Source organism: Pezoporus flaviventris, unplaced genomic scaffold (genome assembly GCF_033815535.1).
Source record: "Pezoporus flaviventris isolate CSIRO_AGI_PZ_B2104156 unplaced genomic scaffold, CSIRO_AGI_Pfla_v1 ptg000031l, whole genome shotgun sequence".
Taxonomy (NCBI): domain Eukaryota; kingdom Metazoa; phylum Chordata; class Aves; order Psittaciformes; family Psittacidae; genus Pezoporus; species Pezoporus flaviventris.
The window spans coordinates 48,777,501-48,797,349 of record NW_026892579.1 but is presented as its reverse complement, the minus strand read 5'-3'; the positions used below and the strand labels follow the sequence as shown (position 1 = coordinate 48,797,349).

At 40.1% G+C, this 19,849-nt stretch overlaps 1 protein-coding gene across 5 annotated transcripts in view; it reads right to left on the bottom strand.

The window, feature by feature from the left end:
• Nucleotides 1-1,160: 1,160 nt before the first annotated feature.
• MFSD2B (MFSD2 lysolipid transporter B, sphingolipid) overlaps nt 1,161-19,849 on the bottom strand; it is a 35,082-nt gene continuing 16,393 nt past the window's right edge. For 4 of the 5 annotated variants that reach the window (XM_061460948.1, XM_061460952.1, XM_061460949.1 and 1 more), the window contains 9 exons: nt 17,269-17,438; nt 15,043-15,133; nt 14,827-14,948; nt 12,441-12,524; nt 10,426-10,506; nt 6,304-6,413; nt 4,865-5,008; nt 3,167-3,343; nt 1,161-2,146 (listed from right to left, as the gene is read on the bottom strand). In XM_061460948.1, coding sequence (XP_061316932.1) covers nt 2,095-2,146; nt 3,167-3,343; nt 4,865-5,008; nt 6,304-6,413; nt 10,426-10,506; nt 12,441-12,524; nt 14,827-14,948; nt 15,043-15,133; nt 17,269-17,438 — 1,031 coding nt within the window. In that variant the 3' untranslated portion in view covers nt 1,161-2,094. The remainder of the gene's footprint in view (nt 2,147-3,166; nt 3,344-4,864; nt 5,009-6,303; nt 6,414-10,425; nt 10,507-12,440; nt 12,525-14,826; nt 14,949-15,042; nt 15,134-17,268; nt 17,439-19,849) is intronic. The other variant, XM_061460950.1, reaches the window with a different exon arrangement.

Genomic DNA, 19,849 nt, shown 5'->3' with positions numbered 1-19,849 from the left:
CTTAAGCCACATTGAAATTACTCCAATCAAGCACAGCCAGCAGTTTCTGCAACCCTTTTATCACTGAGCTAAGTATTTGGCTTACATAAACTGACACAGATCCACTGCCTTGTAGCTACAGATTTATAGTAGCTGAAAACATAACCCAGCCTTTACTGGGACTTCTGGTTGTTTTTAAAGATGACTATTCAGAAATATTACAGAATATTACAAATATTACAGAATAAATCAAAACCCCAAAGCTGTTTTCTAAGATGTCTTGGAGGTATGTGATATTATTACATAACTTACCTACTTCAGTGTGCAGTAAATTTGCTATTTCAAATTCCATCAGACTCAAAACTGTAAACAGGCTTATGGTTTTTATTGTTGTGAACACATATGCCCCAGGCATACAAATCTTGATCTGTCTAAGAACCAAAACAAGGAAAAAAAAACCCCAGCCTTTGATGTCAATTCAGCAGAAGTCTTAAATACAGTTAACTTTTACCCCCACACACTCAAAATATATCCTTAAAAGGTCACTCATAATCAAGTGTTTTGCTGAATTAGTACAGTTCATTAGGCTGCAGACTTCAAACTTGCCTGAAAAGGTTTCAGTATTAAACTTAATGAGACACGCAGTAGATGCACTGATTATACTTCACAATTTCTTTCAGTAAAAGCTTTCAGTTTCCAGTCCCAGCACTGAGTCACTTCCCAGATGGCCTGGAGTGAATTACTTGTGGTCACTGTCCCCAGTGACACACTCACTGCAAGTGCTCCCAAGCAGCAGCAAGCCAAAGGCACTTCTAATACAAAATAAAGGCACCCTCCCACATACTCAGAGAATGAAGCCAATGGGCTGTAAATTCATGTCTCGTCTTGCATAGTGCTAATGTCTTCAAGGCGAACAAGCCTTCAACTCTCGGATTCATCACTCTCCCCTCTAGATATAGATACGTCTTCAGAGTCCAATCATTTTAGCTTAAGCTTGGAGCCAGCCTCTGGAGGTCTCCGTTCCTCTATAGAAGACACCCAGAATGACCAGTCTGAACTGAAGTGCTCCAGAAAGTGAAAGTCCTACCTAAGCTTAGGCATCTATAAAATAGGTTCAGTGTTCAGAATCAGCAGGGTTCAGAATCTATAGTAGAAATGAATTTTCAGGTAATGTAACTGACAAAAAAAATCACCATTTAAAAGCCAGGTTAAGCCTCATCACTATAAAACACTGTGTGCAAGATGAGATTAACAGCCATGTCATGGTGTTTCATGACTCAGAAAGCCTACATGATGTGAGAAATGGGTGACTATCATGATTACTTAAAGGCCAGAAAATTGAATGGCCTTTATTCCTGGAATTTTTGGAAGGTACTACTGATTGTGGGTATCCTGAGTGAAGATACTGATTTGAAAATGTTCAGTACTCATTCTCTGACAAAGATCAGTTTACAGGTTTCAGAAGCAAAGAACTCCAGTAATGGGAAATATAAGGGTCCGTTTCTTATAAAAACTATAAATTTATATGTTATAAACTTATATGTATAACTTATAGCTTACATCAAAATCTCTTGCAGAAAAACTCTTTGTGAGAAAATCCTCAAAACATGTCTGCATCAGTGATTTGCTCCATTTCAAAAGAAAATAAATCCTAACTTTATAGTATAATCTAGTATTCCAAAGTGCTTTCCAAATACACTAGTGTGCAATTTATAGGTAGAAATTATGTTCAAAATCCATCCCAGCCCCTAAGGGTGAAATATATCATGAGTTAAAATGTGGGTGGTGCGTAATATTTACATCCTTTTCCCCTGACCTACAAGTCCATAGAATTTCCAGTTGCAGTGAGATCACAGCTTAATCACTGATAGACAAAAACCCCCAAGCTTTCAACAGCTCACATTCCTGAACATTTGTAATGTCTTTTTTAGCACAGTGCAGAGTTAGATATCTCTTTTGCACGGTGGTGTTCTCTCTTGATTTCTTTTCTGACTGTGTCAGAATCAGCCTTTATCCTGTTTGATAAAATGTGAGCAGAGAAATGACCTGGGAGACTCACAGAGTTTGTGCATGAGATGTGAGACTGTATTTGGAAAGTCATCGTATTCAGAGCTTTCAGACTGAGGTATCCTCTTTGTCCAGGGTGTCTGTGCTTTGATGGCTTCTCCTGTTAAAAGCAGAACAAAGGATACATGAACAGACTTCTGGCTTTTATTGCTAACTAACCGAACTAGAGTTTGGCAATCTCAAACAATTGAGCACCACCAGCAAGGTTCAGTTGTTCTGAACAGTGACTACAGTACCTAATCAGAGGGACCAGTCCTGTTTTAGATGGTTTAGCCTATCCCCTCCGGTCTGCAGCTGCTTCTCAAGAAGGCAGCTGCTGCATGAGAGGCCTGTGGCATATCTGCCAATCCCATGCAGGTATCTTGGATACCTTCAGGCAATTAACTGGTCCCAGATACCCATGCTCAGGCCCTGGAATTATTCCCTTAGCATGGAAATCTGTTTCCAGTTCCAGTAACTTGGGATAATAAAAACAAGACAAGTAACAACATATTCTGATATTTAATCCATCAGTCTGCTAGGATAGACTGTTCTTACTTATGTCCTCAGTGTATCAAGGCTTCATTTGACAGAAGTGGATGATTTTGAGCTAAGCAAGATTTTTGTTGGAGAGTGAAGAAAGGGGAGGAAAGAACAGCAATATGGTAAAAAGGGAAAGAACAGCTCAAAGCTGTCCTTTCATTTTCTCCCACAGTCTTTCCTGCCTACGTCTCTAAAATGGTTTGGATGTTTCTTGTATGCTACAAGCACTAAGAATGCAGTCAAGAATCCCATTTTCTTTTATATACAAGTAAATTGTAATTTATCTATGCAAAATATTCTTCATTTCTGGCTTGAAACACTACTGCAGTAGTGCTATGTGCACCATACCAGAGAAAAAGTAAAATATATCTGACATATCTAACAAATAGCCCTCTAAGCAAGTAGTATTATACTACAAAAACAAGATGCTGGAGCACATAATGATACCATGCATTCCATAATTCAACTAATAGCATGCTAATTTGTTTTGTTGTAAGGAGTATAGAAGTGTATGTTGGTAACTAACAATTTTTTTGCTCAGTATGACAATGAGCTGCTGTAGTGATGTTACTGCTGTTTGCTGCCAGTTCAAACCTACCTTAACACCTCAAGTGCAAGCTTTGTTTCTCTTCGGCTTTCTTCAGTGATCGGGTAGAAAAGAAGTATAAATAAACCTACAAAGATGAGGATAGCAGGGACTGCTCCAATGAGGATTTTCAGCGTAAGGATCACATCACTGGGTTGTCTGCATATCCCTGGCTTGTATCCAGTAAACCTAAACAAATGGAAATAACAGTGGTATGTACGCCCAAAGCTAAACGGGAGTTGCTCATCTGAAGGTTCCCTTCTTTCCCCCAACACTCTTCAAGACTTTTCTCCCATTTTTTCCCAATCCTTTCTTTTTTCCTTGCCCCACTACATGTTTCAAATCCTGTTGCTCAAATCTCATTTTTGTGCTCAATTTCAGATAACTGCATTACCTCTGTATTTTCTCATTATGTAACATTTAACTACTAAGAGAAGCATGGAATCCCATGTAAGGAAATTGCTCTTTTATGTGTTTCCTATTAATATTCAGCAAAGTATTTAAGCTCCACTTTAAAAGTATGTAAGTAATCTGACCAATTTCAATAGCAATAATTAACTTTAAATTAAACCCACCCTTAAGCACTCATCTCAAGATAGACAAATTTACTCAAGTGCTTAGAGTTAGGTAAACACTTGCAGTTCATTGATTCAGGGTTTCCATGCAGCTCCACAACTGCTGAAATACTCAAATTCCCATTCCCAATTTGTGGAATGCGATTATTTTCCTCTGAACATGCACCTATGAAAGCTACAGCTCATTCAGCATCGCTCTGTGTTCTCCCATAAACATCTGCCTTGGGAAATTGCTAGGAGCTAAATGGAATGCCATTGAAAAGGGGCTAATGGGTGAACAGTGATTTGTTTGAGGGTGTTAGCAGCAAGCATCTAAAATTCTTAAGCCCAAAATGTTCAGCCAAGCACTGCCTGTTATTTAGCAGTTTCAGCTGAAGGCCCTGAAGCAAAACATTCTGGTTACCAAAACCTAACTTGGAGCTAAGGGCTTGACAGTATTTCAGACAAGTTCCCTTCTAAGTGTTTATTGTGTGCTTGTGTGCTGTAGAAGCTACGAAGGCCCCTTCTGCTAGGTCATGTACAAAAGTAGGGCAGAAGATGGCTGACCACTTCTCAGCCTGTCTAGTCATAACAGACAAGGCAAAAGTGAAAGAACACAAAAGCATCTTCCAAACTGACACGGTCTAGGTGATGGGCACAGCTGTTAGAAAGACCGTTCCTGATTCTGACTGGCATCCAGTTCCCTAAAACCATTCAGGATTGGTGACCCTTTTATGCTGAGCAGGCCACTAGGCACCTCTGAAAGCACTCTAATCCACATAAAGATTTAACAAGCTTGTATATGTAGTCCAACCCAGATGCAACAGGGAACACACAAAGCAGTTGTATCACTTGTGTGGGACCTTCATCTACTGAGCTTTTCATATAAGCCACTAAAATTTACAGGAGTAATTTGGAAAGCAGAAAAATCTAAAGGGAAGTCAGGTCTTTCTGTCATGAAACATGTTAGGGCAGGCGACTTAACACTTTGTGGTGTGGCCTAGATAACAATCCCATCTTTAGTGGTCAGCCATTTGGAGCTGCTGGCATTTTCAGGCTCACAGCAAAAAGGCAATTAACTCCACAGGGTAAAGGCGGTGTAACCTCAGAATGCTTTCAGAGTGGATCCACTAAGTGGAAACATAGTGTTACTTACTCCAGTCCTGCTGCAGAAATTCCTAAGCCAATTCCTGCTGACATCTTGGTAAAGAAAACATAAGAAGAATAGAAAATAGTTTCATGTCCTTTACCATGAGGATTCTGCAGGCGAAAGTTATCAACAACATCAGGCAGCATTGACCTAGAGACAAGCAAGATAAAAGAAAAACTCACGCCAAAATCTCTTCTCAAAGTCTAAAGTTACTGAAAGAGTACACCCTCCTCCTTTTCTAAGATCTGACTGATGCAGGCATGTACATGAAAGAATCCAGCTATAAAACTCCTGCTGCTGTACAGGAGGGTAAAAATCCATGTAAAAAATGAATGGCCACATGCTACAAAGCAGAAAAACACCAAAAAACCATCAAACACTTGCTGGGAGGTGACAGAATTCTTTAGACTGACAGTCATTCCAATCAGAAGTTGTGATATTAAAAAAATAAGAATAACAAAACTCCATGTTAAGATTTCAAGGGACTCAATGTCTGAACAGTTTTACTCTGAAATAACTCTTCTGACAAGCTAACAACATTTTCAGAAACCAATGAGACCTATTCTCTCTCTTACTTCAAAGAGACTGAATTTGGTAATGGGGAATCAGAATGGAAGCTGTTCAAATGTCAACTGTGACTTGACATTTTATTTCCAGTATATGTCATGATTTACTGCTGGAAAAAAGGGCTTCTCACCCTCTCTGCAGAAAAGCTTATGTAGTCTGACAGCTTATTTCAAATGATGTTTCCATGATCTCTTGGAGTTTTTAGGGCATTGTGCAAATGAGTAATGTAAGTGCTGTCAGCAACCATCTTACTTTCTGGTCAATTTGATCTGAATAATTATTTCAACTGGACAGGACATGTCCCATCCTGCTCACAGAATCATAGAATAGTTAGGGGTGGAAAGGACCTTAAGATCATGGGCATCTTTATGTATTTCCCCCCCACACACATATTTTCAGTCTTCAAGAGCTAAAGACCTTGAATTCTCACTTTCTTTTAATCATACCCTTGTGTTATTTGATCCATAACAGATGACTGACTGCTCAAGCAGAGATACAGTTATGCTTATGCTATGTTCTTAATTGCTCAGCATTAATTGGTTTATCTAACTCATCATTCCTGTAGTTCTATTACAAACCAAACGTAAGCATCTGATTTGCTGTTGTCACATGCTCTATAGCTTCTTAGATTATTGATTCTTCTTCACACTCTTATGTACAAAGAGCCACTACAGTTACAGTAGATGCAATCTGTTAGCAACAGGGCAACTGAAGTCATGTTATTGCAAATAGCATCTATTATAAAAGCAGGAAAAGATTCTTGGAAGAAGTGACTCTTGCCAAATTCTGTCACTTTTGGAGGTAAATTCCATGCAGTAGTACATACATGTACTGTAGACATATACCTCTTCCTCACCTCAAATATAAAATTCTCTTACCATGGCAACAGAAGAGATGCTGCGATGCTCAGACCAGAGACAAAGGCCACGAAGTAAGCCAGGATGAGGTTTGGAATGGTGACTAGCATGACTGCAAAAGGAGTCATCCACTGAGGGAGAAGAAAAACAGTACATCTGACTTAACAGTATGCACTGCTCAATGGTATACAGATTGTTTCCTTCAAAATACAAGATTGTGTTACATAGCAGTTCACACACAGCAATGCCTAACGCTTCAGTATTTTGGAGAGCCCTGAACCAATCTGTATTCACCTATCCAAAACAATCAGAAAAAACAGGGCAAGCCATTGTAGTGCTTTTTCTGTTTGCAGTATTAGGGCTATAACTGCACTAGTAAGTTAAACAGTCCTGAGAGCATATTTATCAGTCACGAAGCCAACTGGCAGACCCTGGCCACATTCATACTCATAAACATTCATAGTCTCCAAAAGAAACATTGCCATATAAATACTTTGTGAAGAGTGCTTAAGTGGGCAGGCTCCCAGCCTGTAGCCAGATTCTTCTTGGGAGATGGCTCACCAGCTTGTGCTTATATATTTCTGCCTATTTAGTAATGACCAAACACCAATTTCTATTCTAGGCCAGGGGAACTATTTCATTTACTATTAGAGGCAAACCTTGAAACATCATCACACTGCATTTCAAGAGGAGAGGCAGGGGCTCAGTAATCATTTTAAACTGTAAATATTTCATTTTGCAGATAACTTGGGTCTTGAACGAACAGTTTGCTTACACGTTTGTTTCCAATGACCACAATACAGCAATCTACATACTTGGTAATAACTAAAAGCAAGAAGGCAGTATGGTTTACTCCCATTCCATACAGCTAGATATGCCACCAGATTTCCCCAACTTCAGCTTGAAGCAATCAGCTTACAGGAGTGAAAATCCACTTTTAAATGCTGATTGAATGCATACAGCCCAGCTGTCCCATACATGTTCCATCTCCCATGCCTATGAACCATGGGCACAGCACATGCAGAATTCAGAACCAGGGGCTTATCTACAGGGCTTTTTAATGATGGGGGATTAGTTTAACATTAAGTGTTTCAATCCTCTATACTTGCGGGCTGGGGGCTGAAGGTATGAGAAAAGCTTTCACAGACAGTGATTCCCCTAAGCGCTGCTATTTACAGAACTGTATGGTAAGTGATTCTGGGAGTCCTGGAGTCTAATCCATTATGTTTATGTTTTAAATGCATTTCCCATCTAAAGCATTTGATCCTAACCTAAGGAGGCAGAAAATAACCTTTCCTGACTGCAGGTTCCCAGCACAGACAGCTAATCCTTGCACTAGCCCAATGTTGTAGCAAAATCGTTATTTCACCACAAGAGAGCACTCCATCAATACAAGATTTTATGTTGCCTATAAGCAATTTTATGACAGTCTTATGCTCCACATGGGGTACCCAACCAGAAAACAAAGCACTTAAACAAAAGTCTAGATTGATAATAATAATCACCATTGTAAGTGTAATTTTCTATTGAAAGAGAAGCATGGCTCAGAGGACTGAGGCTACAATGCCCTAAAGTCTCACTCATGCAATGGCAGCAGAATCACTGGGGCAGCGTTCCTGCTGCAATAAACAGCTAATGCACCTCCTTCTTTTCTACTTGCAGAGCAAGCACTCCATTATTTGCACTCTGCTCCCTAGTCACAGAGCGGCTGCCCTCTGAGTCATAAACAATATTCTACAGTTATCATGTGTCTTCCATCCATTCCCTAACAGCACCATGGAAGGCCACTCTTCTGGGATGCTGAAGGTACTACTGGCCTGGGCAGCAGCACGTTACAAAGGGCAAATCAGGAAAAGGTGCAGCTAGAATGTGAATGGAAATGTGAATGGAGAGGGGAAAAGGGATTGCACAGCCACGATGCATCCAAGGATGTGCCTCCATGCTGCACAGTGCTGATAGTTGGCAAATAAACAACAGTGTATATATGGCAAGGTGAAAAGACCGGTGGCCATTTTGGATTTGTTTTTATTTTTTACTAAATCTTCCAGAATCTACAGTCAAAAGCTATTATTGGCTAGATGGGAGCTAGAGTTGTGAGAGAGCGTGATCTTCCACTTTCAGACACCTTGTCAAAACCATGAGCCAAAAAGCTGCCACACTTCTTAAAATTTCTCATTACTTTACCTCCAGTTACCAGCAGACAGACTTACTGATTTTAAGTTCAACGTTTGCCCTGTAAGGGCAGAGCAGACAATCTAAATGAACACAGCACACAGAAGCAGAAGAGAATAATCCTGTGCACCTGATCATGGGAAGAATGCTATCAAGGATCCTGCTTGCATACGACCCTGTACTTCTAGAAAGTCTAAGCTTTAAAATTCTGGGAAGTTTAGATATTTAGTCAGCACTTAGACTGCTGGTCACCTCTTGTGGAGGAATGAGTAAAAAGGGAGCAATATCCGTGGAAGGAAGCCAAGATTCTTGTTGCTTATCTACCCTGTCTTCTATACTCTGTAAAGGGTCTCTTCAACATACAACCACTTTAACAGGGAAAATTAGTCTGGAACAGTGTGATTTTTCTTTTATCTTATTTTTTCCAAGGAAACTGAGTTTCAAATTATATCTTCACCCTGAAAGCTGAGTGACGTTTTGCAGAAAAAAAACCCACTGCTTTCTGCCCTGCCTCCTTCCTTTCCAGAAGGACATCCCCCAATGACAAAAGTAGGAGCCTTAAATGATGTGATTTTATTTCACAGTGACAGAATAGATTAGCTGAACCAATCACACAAGGTGGTAGTATAGGAAGCCCCTGTGCTGCATTGCCAGACACAAAATCCATCACTGAGCACACAGAGAGTCCCTTAGGAAACATCTACAAGGTGAAAGAGAAAGATGACTTCTTTCAGTCCAGCCCCCATTTACACCATAATACAGTCAACCAACTGGACTGTAAAATTAAGTTAAACCATGTTTACAGAGGTGCTGACAGGCTTTGCAGTCATGTTAAACTAAATTTACAGAGCCAAGTTGGTTGAAGAAAGCTTATTTTGTGGCTAAGTAGACAGAGATTTCCTACAGAGGAAGTCTGCATTCCCTGGTCCAGTCAGTGGTCCAATACTGCTTTTGGCAATTCTCTTTGCTCAAGTGATAAAAAGAAATGAGGACGGGACTTGGATTCCAGATGCCTACTTCAAAACACATAATGTTCCAATATTTGGAACTTGGGTTTTGAAGTTACTTCTGATTCTTTGAAAGTCATTCCAACACACAGATCTTAATTTAAAAAAAAATATAACTGTTCAATTATATTCAATAATTGTCACCAGACCTAAATTTTTTGGCTTTGTTCAGATTTTGACATACAACTTCAGGCTGGATTTTCCAAGTCCTTATGCTTTGTTGTGCACAAGGCAGACAATTTTTCTTTCCTCTTTCATAAGTAATTGAAGGTAAACGGGAAAAATAGGGAGGAACAGGCCTACACAATGACTCACTGAGGATGATGACAGAAAATTGCTGCTGTCTGCAGTAAGTGAAGGACTTAAAAGAATCCATCAGAGATGAGGTCAGGTGTACTGAGCCATCTTTGCCGAGCTGTGTAATAGTTAAACCAGACTTCTTTTCTCAGGTAGGTCACCTATTTCTTTATTTCACTAATAACTGTCCATGTCCATCTCTGTTCAGAGGGATGTGGAAACCCCTTCCTTCTCACGTTTCTGGTGAAGGATGTGTAACAGACTTCTGTTTTCTCCTCTGCCACTGCATTACAGATGTGGTCAACTCAGCACCATATACAAGGACAAAACAAGCCTTATACAACAGATAACTTATAAATTCAGACTTGTGTTGCCTCAGATTGACAAAACCTCACTGGGGTTCACTTCTGAGTGCAGACAAATGCAGAGCTTGTAAAGATTCTTAAATAAACTGGAGCCTCCCTTCAACATCAATCCATTTCTCAAAAGTTTCTCTTGGAAACTTGGAATCTGTCTGAAATTTGGTACAATGATTTAAAACGAACTCTGAAACTGAGCAAATTTCATGTAGCTTGAGGTTATAAACACTTGAAAGAGCTCCTGAAGTGGCTCCAGTTGTCAAATGAAGTGAGTGTGAGCAGATTTTTCTCTCAAAAAATTTGCTTACCGCAATCCCAAATGATGCGCACTTCTTGCCAAATCGCTGCAGAATCTTCTGCCAGAAAGGAATGCTCACAGCTGCTGATATCTACAGTGGACAAAAAAAACATACCTGCATGGTGCTTACTGCCATGGTTGTCTTCAGCTGTAGAGCTCACAGACATCTTTTTGTCTAATACATTACAGCCTGAAAGGAAGATGCACTTGCAGTTTCCTGTTTCTCCTCATCCTTTGAGCGTTTGGTTGGTTTTTTTGTTGTTTATTATTCACTATTATGTATTACTACAAACAAAAAAGCCTCAGAGGGTTTTCCACGGTCAAATACCAGAAGGCAGTGTCCTAAAATTTCCTTTTCCTATTGTAAGCCACCACAGCTAAAACTACACATGACAGAGTCATTGAAGCTCAAACACATTGCAAACAGTCATATTTCCTGCTAATGTGTTTTGCCTCATTCTCTGGGCCTCACAAATGATAAGTAAATTCAGGTCTACCCCATCATACAGGAAGAAAGCTGAAGCACAATATACACTTATCTTAAGATATACTTACAGTACATATATAACAGATATAAGGAAGAAGTTCTTTCCTGTTAGGGTGGTGAGGCACTGGAATAGGTTGCCCAGGGATGTTGTGAATGCTCCATCCCGGGCAGTGTTCAAGACCAGGCTGGACAAGGCCTTGGGTGATGTGATTTAGCTTAAGGTGTCCCTGCCCACGGCAGGGGGGGTGGAACTAGATGATCTTAAGGTCCTTTCCAACCCTAACTATTCTATGATTCTATGATTCTATATCCCATACAACATGTTTTGTCTTAGGAACAACCTCTGAGAGAAATAGCTGTTTACATTCTGCTGCTTACCAATAGCTACTTACCATTTCATATACTCTAATACTCACCTGGTAGCAGCAACAACAACCACTTACAACAACAGGGCAACACAGTAACAATGCACTGAATTATTACTACTAATGACAGTCTTACAGTTTAAATTAAAATGTTATCTCAGTTATATTCCACTCTTTACTGACTTTACTGTCTCTTGTCTTTCTGCTTGGTGTCCACAACTTGCAGAGCCTCAAGACGCCCAACAGTCATCCCTTGCTCTCCAACATTTTTGTTTTAATCACTGGAAAAGATCTGTCTTATAACACGGGAAAGGAAGAATAAAAAAGGGGTAGAAAAGGGGGGGGGGGGGGGGCTGGGAAAAAGAAGTGGAAATTAAGTTTCCCTAACATGTTTCTACAATTCTCCCTGCCAAATGGGTCAGAAATCAAGTAACGCTTCCCTGAAAATGACTGCTGCCATATTCTACATGGCAGACGAATTCTCTATAGAATATTTCAAAATTGCAGCACATGCATATCCTCGGAATTATGCAACTTTAAATGTTGTGTTAAAAGGGCTTTGGTCAGAAGCATGAAGTTTTCAACTAATACTACTTGCAATCATAACATAAATAATGCAATACAGGAGCAGTGTGTAACTGAATTGTAAGTATCACCTAAGCAAGCAGAATTCTACCTCTGCAAGAAAAAAAAGGTTCTCTAAAAGGATCTTTTTATCACATTGCCGACTGCTTTGGAGAGGAATCTTCGTATCTCTGTATATCTCAAATATTTATCCTTGCAAGCTGCCTAGCCCAGAAGGTTCATATGTATGAATACACAAACTAAAGTTGTTTAATCTTCATATCTCTCTCTGCATATCAGAGTGGGAAAAGGGAAAAGGAGTTAAAATTCCAGACCTCCTTTCTGGCAGCAGCTTTTGCCCTTTATAGGAGCAGAAAGTGACTGACAGGTAAAAGCAGCAAGGAACAAATGAAAAGCTTCAAAGCATTAATTTTTTAGAAGTACAGCAGGGAACACCAGCTTTATTCCAAACTGGCAAAAGAAAAAATAGTGTAGCCTCTCAACAGCTCTGTCTAGACATAAAACTCCTTTTGTCTTCGTTATTTTGTGCCAGAAACCAGTGAGAACCAGCTATCAAATAAAAATACAGGACAGAAATGTGCAACTCACCAAGATGGTCACTACCAAATACTGGAAGTGACTGCGAAGATCAGCAGCATGAGTGCAGAATAGGACAAAGTTGCTCTGCTCCAACTGTTGAAAACATTTGGTGACCACCAAAAAAGAAAAGAAAATTAAAAAAGACAAAAATGTCACGCTCTATACCAGTCAAACACAGTTGGTGACTCTTGTTAAATGTAGGATTTGGGAGTCTCATTCTTCCCACATTTGCAACAGCTTAAAAAAAGCAACAAATCTCCTCCTGTCACTAGAGTGACATGCCAACTGTATTGTGTCAAGCAAGAGGTAAACCATGCACCTACTACAGCATAAAAATGACCAAAACAGGAACTGCCTTATGAGAGGATTCTATCTAAAGGCTTTATTCCCTGTGTTGCAATTGCCTTGTGGCGTTGTCACAGCCACAGCTACAGACTACTGCAAGAAATAAGTCCTTCCTTTTCCATAGCAATGTTATAAACCTTTCACCAGGAGTTCTGACTTCAAAACAAGTTACTCTTCACCTGGAATTATGTTCATGCCAGCTTCCTGTAGTAAAGCAGCTAACTGCTGGGTTTGTGTATCGCCTTGGCTATGGATGTATCTTTGGGTCAGATATCTCTCATTCAAATACTCACTGGATGGAAGATCTAGCTGCTTTGTGAAGCCACTGCCACCATGCTTTAGCAGAACTCAAAGGGGTTCTGAACACGAGAATATGGCTCAGGCCCACCGGCAGCAATTCTGCAGAAGGGGAGTGGCAGAGGATTTAATATTCATGCCACAGTACTACAATCAACTCTTGCTCCTTTGGGCACTTGTAGATTAAAAGTGGCCAATAATCTGCATATAAATTAGGATAAAAGTTATATCCCTTCTCCATTGCCACCAAAGCCTTCCCTTGTTTGTAAACCAGTTTACACTGCCTTCGTTTTAGACGTAGAGTATCACACTATGGGATCACAGCTAATGCATCTTTACCTGCCTATTCCTTTGTTCACCAATAATCCACTAACTGAATTCCACAAAGCCAGTGTCCTCCCTTGAAAAACAATGGCTGAACTAGAGCTCCCAGATTCTTCCTCCCCTCACACCTTCCCTTCAGTTTGCTCAAAAAGAAAAATGAAGATATATGGACAGCCAGAAGAGCTTTTCCTCTCTAGGTATTGTCAAGAAGTAATTGGCTGCCAACAACCAAATGTGCACTGTATCCTTACTGACTGAGTGGATGCTGGAAGGATCTGGACCATAAGGGATCTTTCATCTTCTCGTTATCTCTGCTGTTGCTTGCTGTGCCTGCAGCTCCCAGAGGTAAGCAGAAATACCTCTGCTATTGTTTCTCGTCCTTGGGCTTCCAGCAAGGACTGACAGATGCTGTAAAGGACAGCCTACTAACTGTGCCCAAATCCAGGCCAACCTGAAACTTCCATGCTTTTTTGGGAAACCGACTTTTAAACAGCCCTTCCAAGAAATTTACTAATTCACCAGGACTGCTGGTGAACACAGTGCTGCTCTCTTACATGCCCTGTTCTTGCCCTCTATCCTGATATTCACTCAATCAGTGGCGCATGTGACTAAGAATTTGTTGACAAAAATGCACTTGTGTTTTAAAATAAAGCCAACTTCAACTGGTATGTACAGATTCACATTAAAACAACATATTTACTGATTTGACCATAGCTCAAAAATCAAGCTTTAAAAGGACTGCTGGGCTATGGGGATTAAGGGTTTCTTACTGAGTGGCTCTAAATTTTTCTACAGCTTCTCTCTATGGAAGATGTATTACCTCTTTTTGCAAGAGCCACATTCAACTGCAGGTCCTCATTTGAAAATTAATTCTATCTAGTCCTGAGACAGGTGAGGCCTCCTGCCTCTGAACATCATCTTATCTTACTCTGACCTAATGCCTTTTATCATAAAGACTCCATAAGAACCAGTTCAGCCACTATCTGAGAACAGATACCTATACAAAGGAAAGGGGCAGTGGTTTAAAGGGGCACACACTATAGAGAAGAACAGAGAGAAGAGAAAAAGTGCTCTCTAAGCAACTGAAACTGCAGGAGACCTGATAGATAACATATAATGACCCTCTGGGTCACTAGGACTAGCTCCTCACCTTTTATGGAGAAAAAAAAAAAACCAAACCAAGCCATTTTTAAATGGTCAGGACTTTGGTTTTGCTTCTCCTTTGAAAGAACCATCTCCAGCTGCACAGGAACCCAGGCACCAAGAAAAGGACTCTGGTTCCTGGCTGATTTGTAAGGGAATGCACCACCCCCCAGATCACCACCTCCAGACATTAGCCAAAGGTCATCTGCGTTTTAGCTGCCGCAGACTCTCCCATACTGAGACTGGAATGAGGCCAAGACACAGACTTAGAGAGCCTGAAAGTTACCTGAACTGCTGTTGAGATGAGAAGAAATGAAGCTGTAAGCTTCACATATGGACCGTGCTTCATGGTGAGTCCAAGCCCCTTACAAAAAGGTATTGCTCTGTCTGAACTTAAGGCATAAGGATCTAAGAGGAGCAAAATACATAAAATAGCAATCTTTTCTGGAGATGAATGTGAAATAATTATTATTAAATCTAGACAAATTTAAATATATCTTACCATCTTTTTCCTTTACTCCAAGAAAAAGGATGATAATTCCAAGAAGATACACACATCCTATGACCCCTGCTGCAATCATATAAACTTTTGCCTTTGAAGAGAAAAAAGGCATATTTGAAATTGTGACAGAAGAATGACAAGCCATTATGGAAATCTCAGCCTCTTTCTCGTGAGCCATCTGCAAATGAAGAAATGCCTTTCTATGACAGCCAATTCCCTGTGCTTTACCCCTCCAAAAAATGTTCACTTCTGCAGGTCATTTATAAACAACATGTACTTTAGGATAAATCCAAGGCACGTAAGTATAGATTTACTGGAAAACAAACAAACAAAAAAAAAGCAGCTGTGAGACTACCTACAGACACAAACAGAGATCTATCAAAAATGTGCAGCATCAGTGGAGTGATTCTAACTTTTAGTAAATCCAGCTGATCCAGTTACATAGACTACAATCTTTATCTTCATTCTGGGTGGGAAAGGCCCTAGTGCTGATGCAACCATAATTAGTACAGTTACTGTATTATGTATAATACAATAATAAGAAAACTTCCTTTAGGCTCTAATAAATTTTACAAATCACACTTTCATGCCAATGTTCTAAGAATATGGTTACTTGCATGCTTGTTACCCCAGCTACTTAGTGAAATACTCAAGCATATTCAGCAATCTTGTTTACTGCTGCTGAAGAGTGGGAATAGGAGATACTCAACTACAATAAGCAGAGCACAAATACTTACATCTCAGTTTGCACCATGCAACTGAGATTAGACTCAGGTCGAGGAATCTTATTCATGGGAATCTTACATATCAGTATATGCACTTGACAGAGAAAGAGATGAAAATATAAAACCACTGAACCTCGCAATTGGTAAAAATGGAACTTAAAAATTGATGATTTCACAAGTGACACAGGAAAAAGCCAAACCACTACACAAGGTAATTGTTTGATTCAGGCCCTGTTTCAAGATCATTGGAAACAATGGAAGATTATCAAATTGTGTTCACCGAAGTTTGGATCAGCTTTTAGGATTTCCTCATAGATATAAAACCTTCTCTGTTTCTCAAAAAATAGCAAACTGAAGCATGAAGAGATTAAATTACTTGTGCAGGATTACAGGAGAAATCTGCTGTGGAAAATTAAATAAACAAGCATGGCTCTTTAGGTTCATTCCATGTGTTAAACACTGAGCGCTGCTCCCACTAATTGCCTGTTAGAAACCATTTACTTTCAACATGCTTTGTATCTTCACAAGAATACAGAATCCAGGTAGGACTTCCAGTGTCATTCACGTAAAAACTATTAATCTTTAGAGGAGAACCCCAGTAATAACTCCTTTGAAAGGCAGTGTTGCTTACCTGAAAAATCCTATTACAGCCACCATTTTTTCACAGAATCACACAATTATTTGGGTTGGATGGGACCTTTAAAGATCATCTTCCAAACCCCCTGCCATGGGCAGGGACACCTTCTATTAGACCAGGTTGCTCCAAGCCCCATCCAACCTGGCCTTGAACACTGCCAGGGATTGGGCAGCCACAGCTTCTCTGGGCAACTGTGTCAGTGCCTCACCAGCCTCACAGTGGAGAATTTCTTCCTAATTTCTGATCTAAACCTCCCCTCTTTCAGTTTAAAGTCATTGTCCTTTGTCCTGTCAGTACAGGCCTTCATAAAAAGTCTTTTTCCATTTTTCTTATGAGTCCCCTTTACATATTGAAAGGTCACAACAGTCTCCCCAGAGTCTCCTCTTCTCCAGCCTGAACAACCCCAACTCTCTCAAGGAGAGGCGCTCCCTCTCTCTGATCATTTCTGTGGTCCTCCTTGAGATCTGCTCTAACAGGCTCACATGTGCTGTGGACCCCAGAATTGGATGCAGCATTCCTGGCAGGGTAAAGTAAGCTTTTCTCACTAAGCTTCTATTTTAAACTGTGAATCAGCCCATAGTGAAAACAAAGAATGGTCATGTACCTCCTAGCTACTTTACAGTTTGGCATCTTCAGCAAAGCTCATCAGTGTAAATCTGCTGCCACCACAGAGAAGTGGTTGCAGAGACAACAGATGGGAAGTCTTATTCACAACAAGGTCCTTGTCTCAGCTCCAGCGTTACTGATTTCAAGGAAGTCACGTTTATTTTCATCAGGCTGGATGATATGATAAGGTATTACAGATATAGCAAACCCCACCCCCCCCTCCCTTATTGATTTTAGTGTGCTCCCATAGATGCTTACTTGATGAGACAAGGGATCTGAAGTGTCTGGAAAGCTGGAAGTGTCATACCAGGAGTCAGTTGTGTTTACTGGGGGATTCACAGTGCAGTGATGAGAGACATGAGCACTGGCCACAATCTGCCCCTGAAGTGCAGCTCCAATCAAGGTCCCAAGCACTTCCATGGTCATTCCTAAAGAAGCAAGCACAAATGTGCACTGAGCATGAGAATTTGTTTCCTCCACAGACCGCAGACTTGCTCATTTGTCCCACTGAAAAGAAACCTCATCAAACCATTTTCTTTTACAGGAAACAGCCAGAAAATGCAATACTAAGAGCATCAAAACAAGATGGCCAGTAATAAAACAGTTTCATGGAAACAGAATTTTGTAATCTGTTTTCTGATCAGCTTTTAGAAGTCTGCATGGAAGATCTGCTTTTATTCAAGCTGCATGATGGACGCAGCTGAGATTAAGAGCCACAAGTGGATAACACAGGAACCTCTTTCATCTCGAGGACCAGAAAACTACAGTTTAAATGTTGAATGCCACTATTCTGAAGCAGGACCAGGAGCCATGACATCAGGCTTTTCATCTTAAGCTTGACAGTAACTTGTGAAACATTTTTCAAGCCACTTATCTGATTAGACCTATAGGCTCTCCAATTGGTAAAATAAAACAGTACTTACATCAGGCTTATGTTGGAAATAATACAGCTGCCAAGCTCCTGGAAACAGTAGATGCCACTCCTAACTGTCTAAGGCCAGAGTAAGGCAGAACTAGCTACCTTAGTCTCAGTGAATTATTCAGACTACTACCACTCCAAGCACCATAAGAATAAGGAATCATCTAAAAAAAAAAAAAAACCCAAAGCCTCTATTTGGGACAGTAAAGATCTGACCATGGACATGCAGATCATGCTTCATGTACTCAAAAATCAGTCAACAAGGTGGTTAGTTGTTACAGCTCCACTGCAGGCAAGTGGTGAGTAAGCTGGGTTCTAGTCCCTTCTCACCCTGAGGGATTTCAAGCCTGCCACTTCTGTTTCCATGCAATGTGGCCATACCCAGCATCCCCATGGTAGGGACATAAACCAAATTCCTGTTCTGTCTCCAGGCACTATTTACACATTTTGCTTAAAGATACAGGGTCCTTAGGAGACTTTGGATCATTTAAACCATTGCTAGTATGCTCCCAAATAGAAAATGTTTCTGAATAGAAAATTTGAGGCTTCACATGGTATTAACTGAAACCAACGGGAAGTAAAAGAATAACAGCTTCTTCCCCAAACTTCACATTCAGTTTTACTGGCAATATTACAGTTCAGTCCATACATACAAAAATGCTGACAGATGGTGAAAATCCTGACCTCAACCTTATCTGACAGTCTCAGTTGGGCTTTGCAGAGCTTCAAAACAGTTGACTACTCAGTGGAAAGGCAATGCACCCAAGTAATACCTTTCATTCAAAACACCACCTACACATCTATAATCTTCATTAGGGCTCTACATCTGCATTTTACCAAGCACTTGCATAGAATAAAACTCAGAAGCATCATCAGAGGCAATAGAAGTACAACCATTATGAAACCTTACTTTCTAAGAAGTAGCAAGAACTGAGGAACAGGTACATTTGAAAGTTCTTATGTGCTCAGAATTTAGAATTTATTACTTTCCACTTAGCCAAGAAAGCTGATGTTTCAGAAAGCAGACTGTACCTTGAAGTAGGTTATATCTTGCCTAGAATGTAAGTAGGATTTATGGTAAAGCAACTTAGGAATCACAGTGAGAAGCAGGACAAAATTTGTACTGAGCAGTTCTGCTTGTCTCCAGCAGAGGGTAATGGAACCTCTGATCCCAACCTTTTTTGTTTTTTAAAGCACACTTCATATTACACAGCTGGTTTTCTTTAAAGAGTTGAAGAAATGCCTGAACAACTGACTGCATCCAAGAAAGTCTATCAACAAGAAGAATTCTCTATGAAACCCAGAGAGAGGCTGAAGTATTTAAAAAAAAGGGGGGGGGGGGGGAGATTCTCACATAATCATTGTCATTACAAGAAAGCTTGCTCCAAACAAACATAATTTCAAAATATACAAAAATATCAACATTTGAAAAGTCAAAACTATGATTCATTTATTCACCCTAACTTGGCTTAGGAGAACAGCTGTACACTCAAAAGTTAAAGCCTTTCTGAACATTAAAATGACACTATAAATGCGTACACCTCTCAGCCATAGAGTTCAACAGCTTTTATGAGCACAGATTTCATATGCCTGTGAAGCCTTGCATGGGACTAGCACATAGGAAAGTACATTTATTTGGATCACAGCCTCTGAAGACATAAAACCAGACAACAGAAAACACTAGGTACATGGATTTTGTTAGAATTTAGGGCAGATGACTCAGAATACAATCAGTGCCAAAGAATATAACACAACTGGAATCCCTCACTGTTTAGTCCTGTCCTGTGACTGCTAGCCCAAACTTTCTCTTGAGATAGTTAATGATAATGCAAATTACAACTGTTCCATATGCTCGAAAGGGATTGGGTTGCTCAGGGGGTGCTGTATCTAGAATTTCTGACATTACTTTTTTTGGTACTT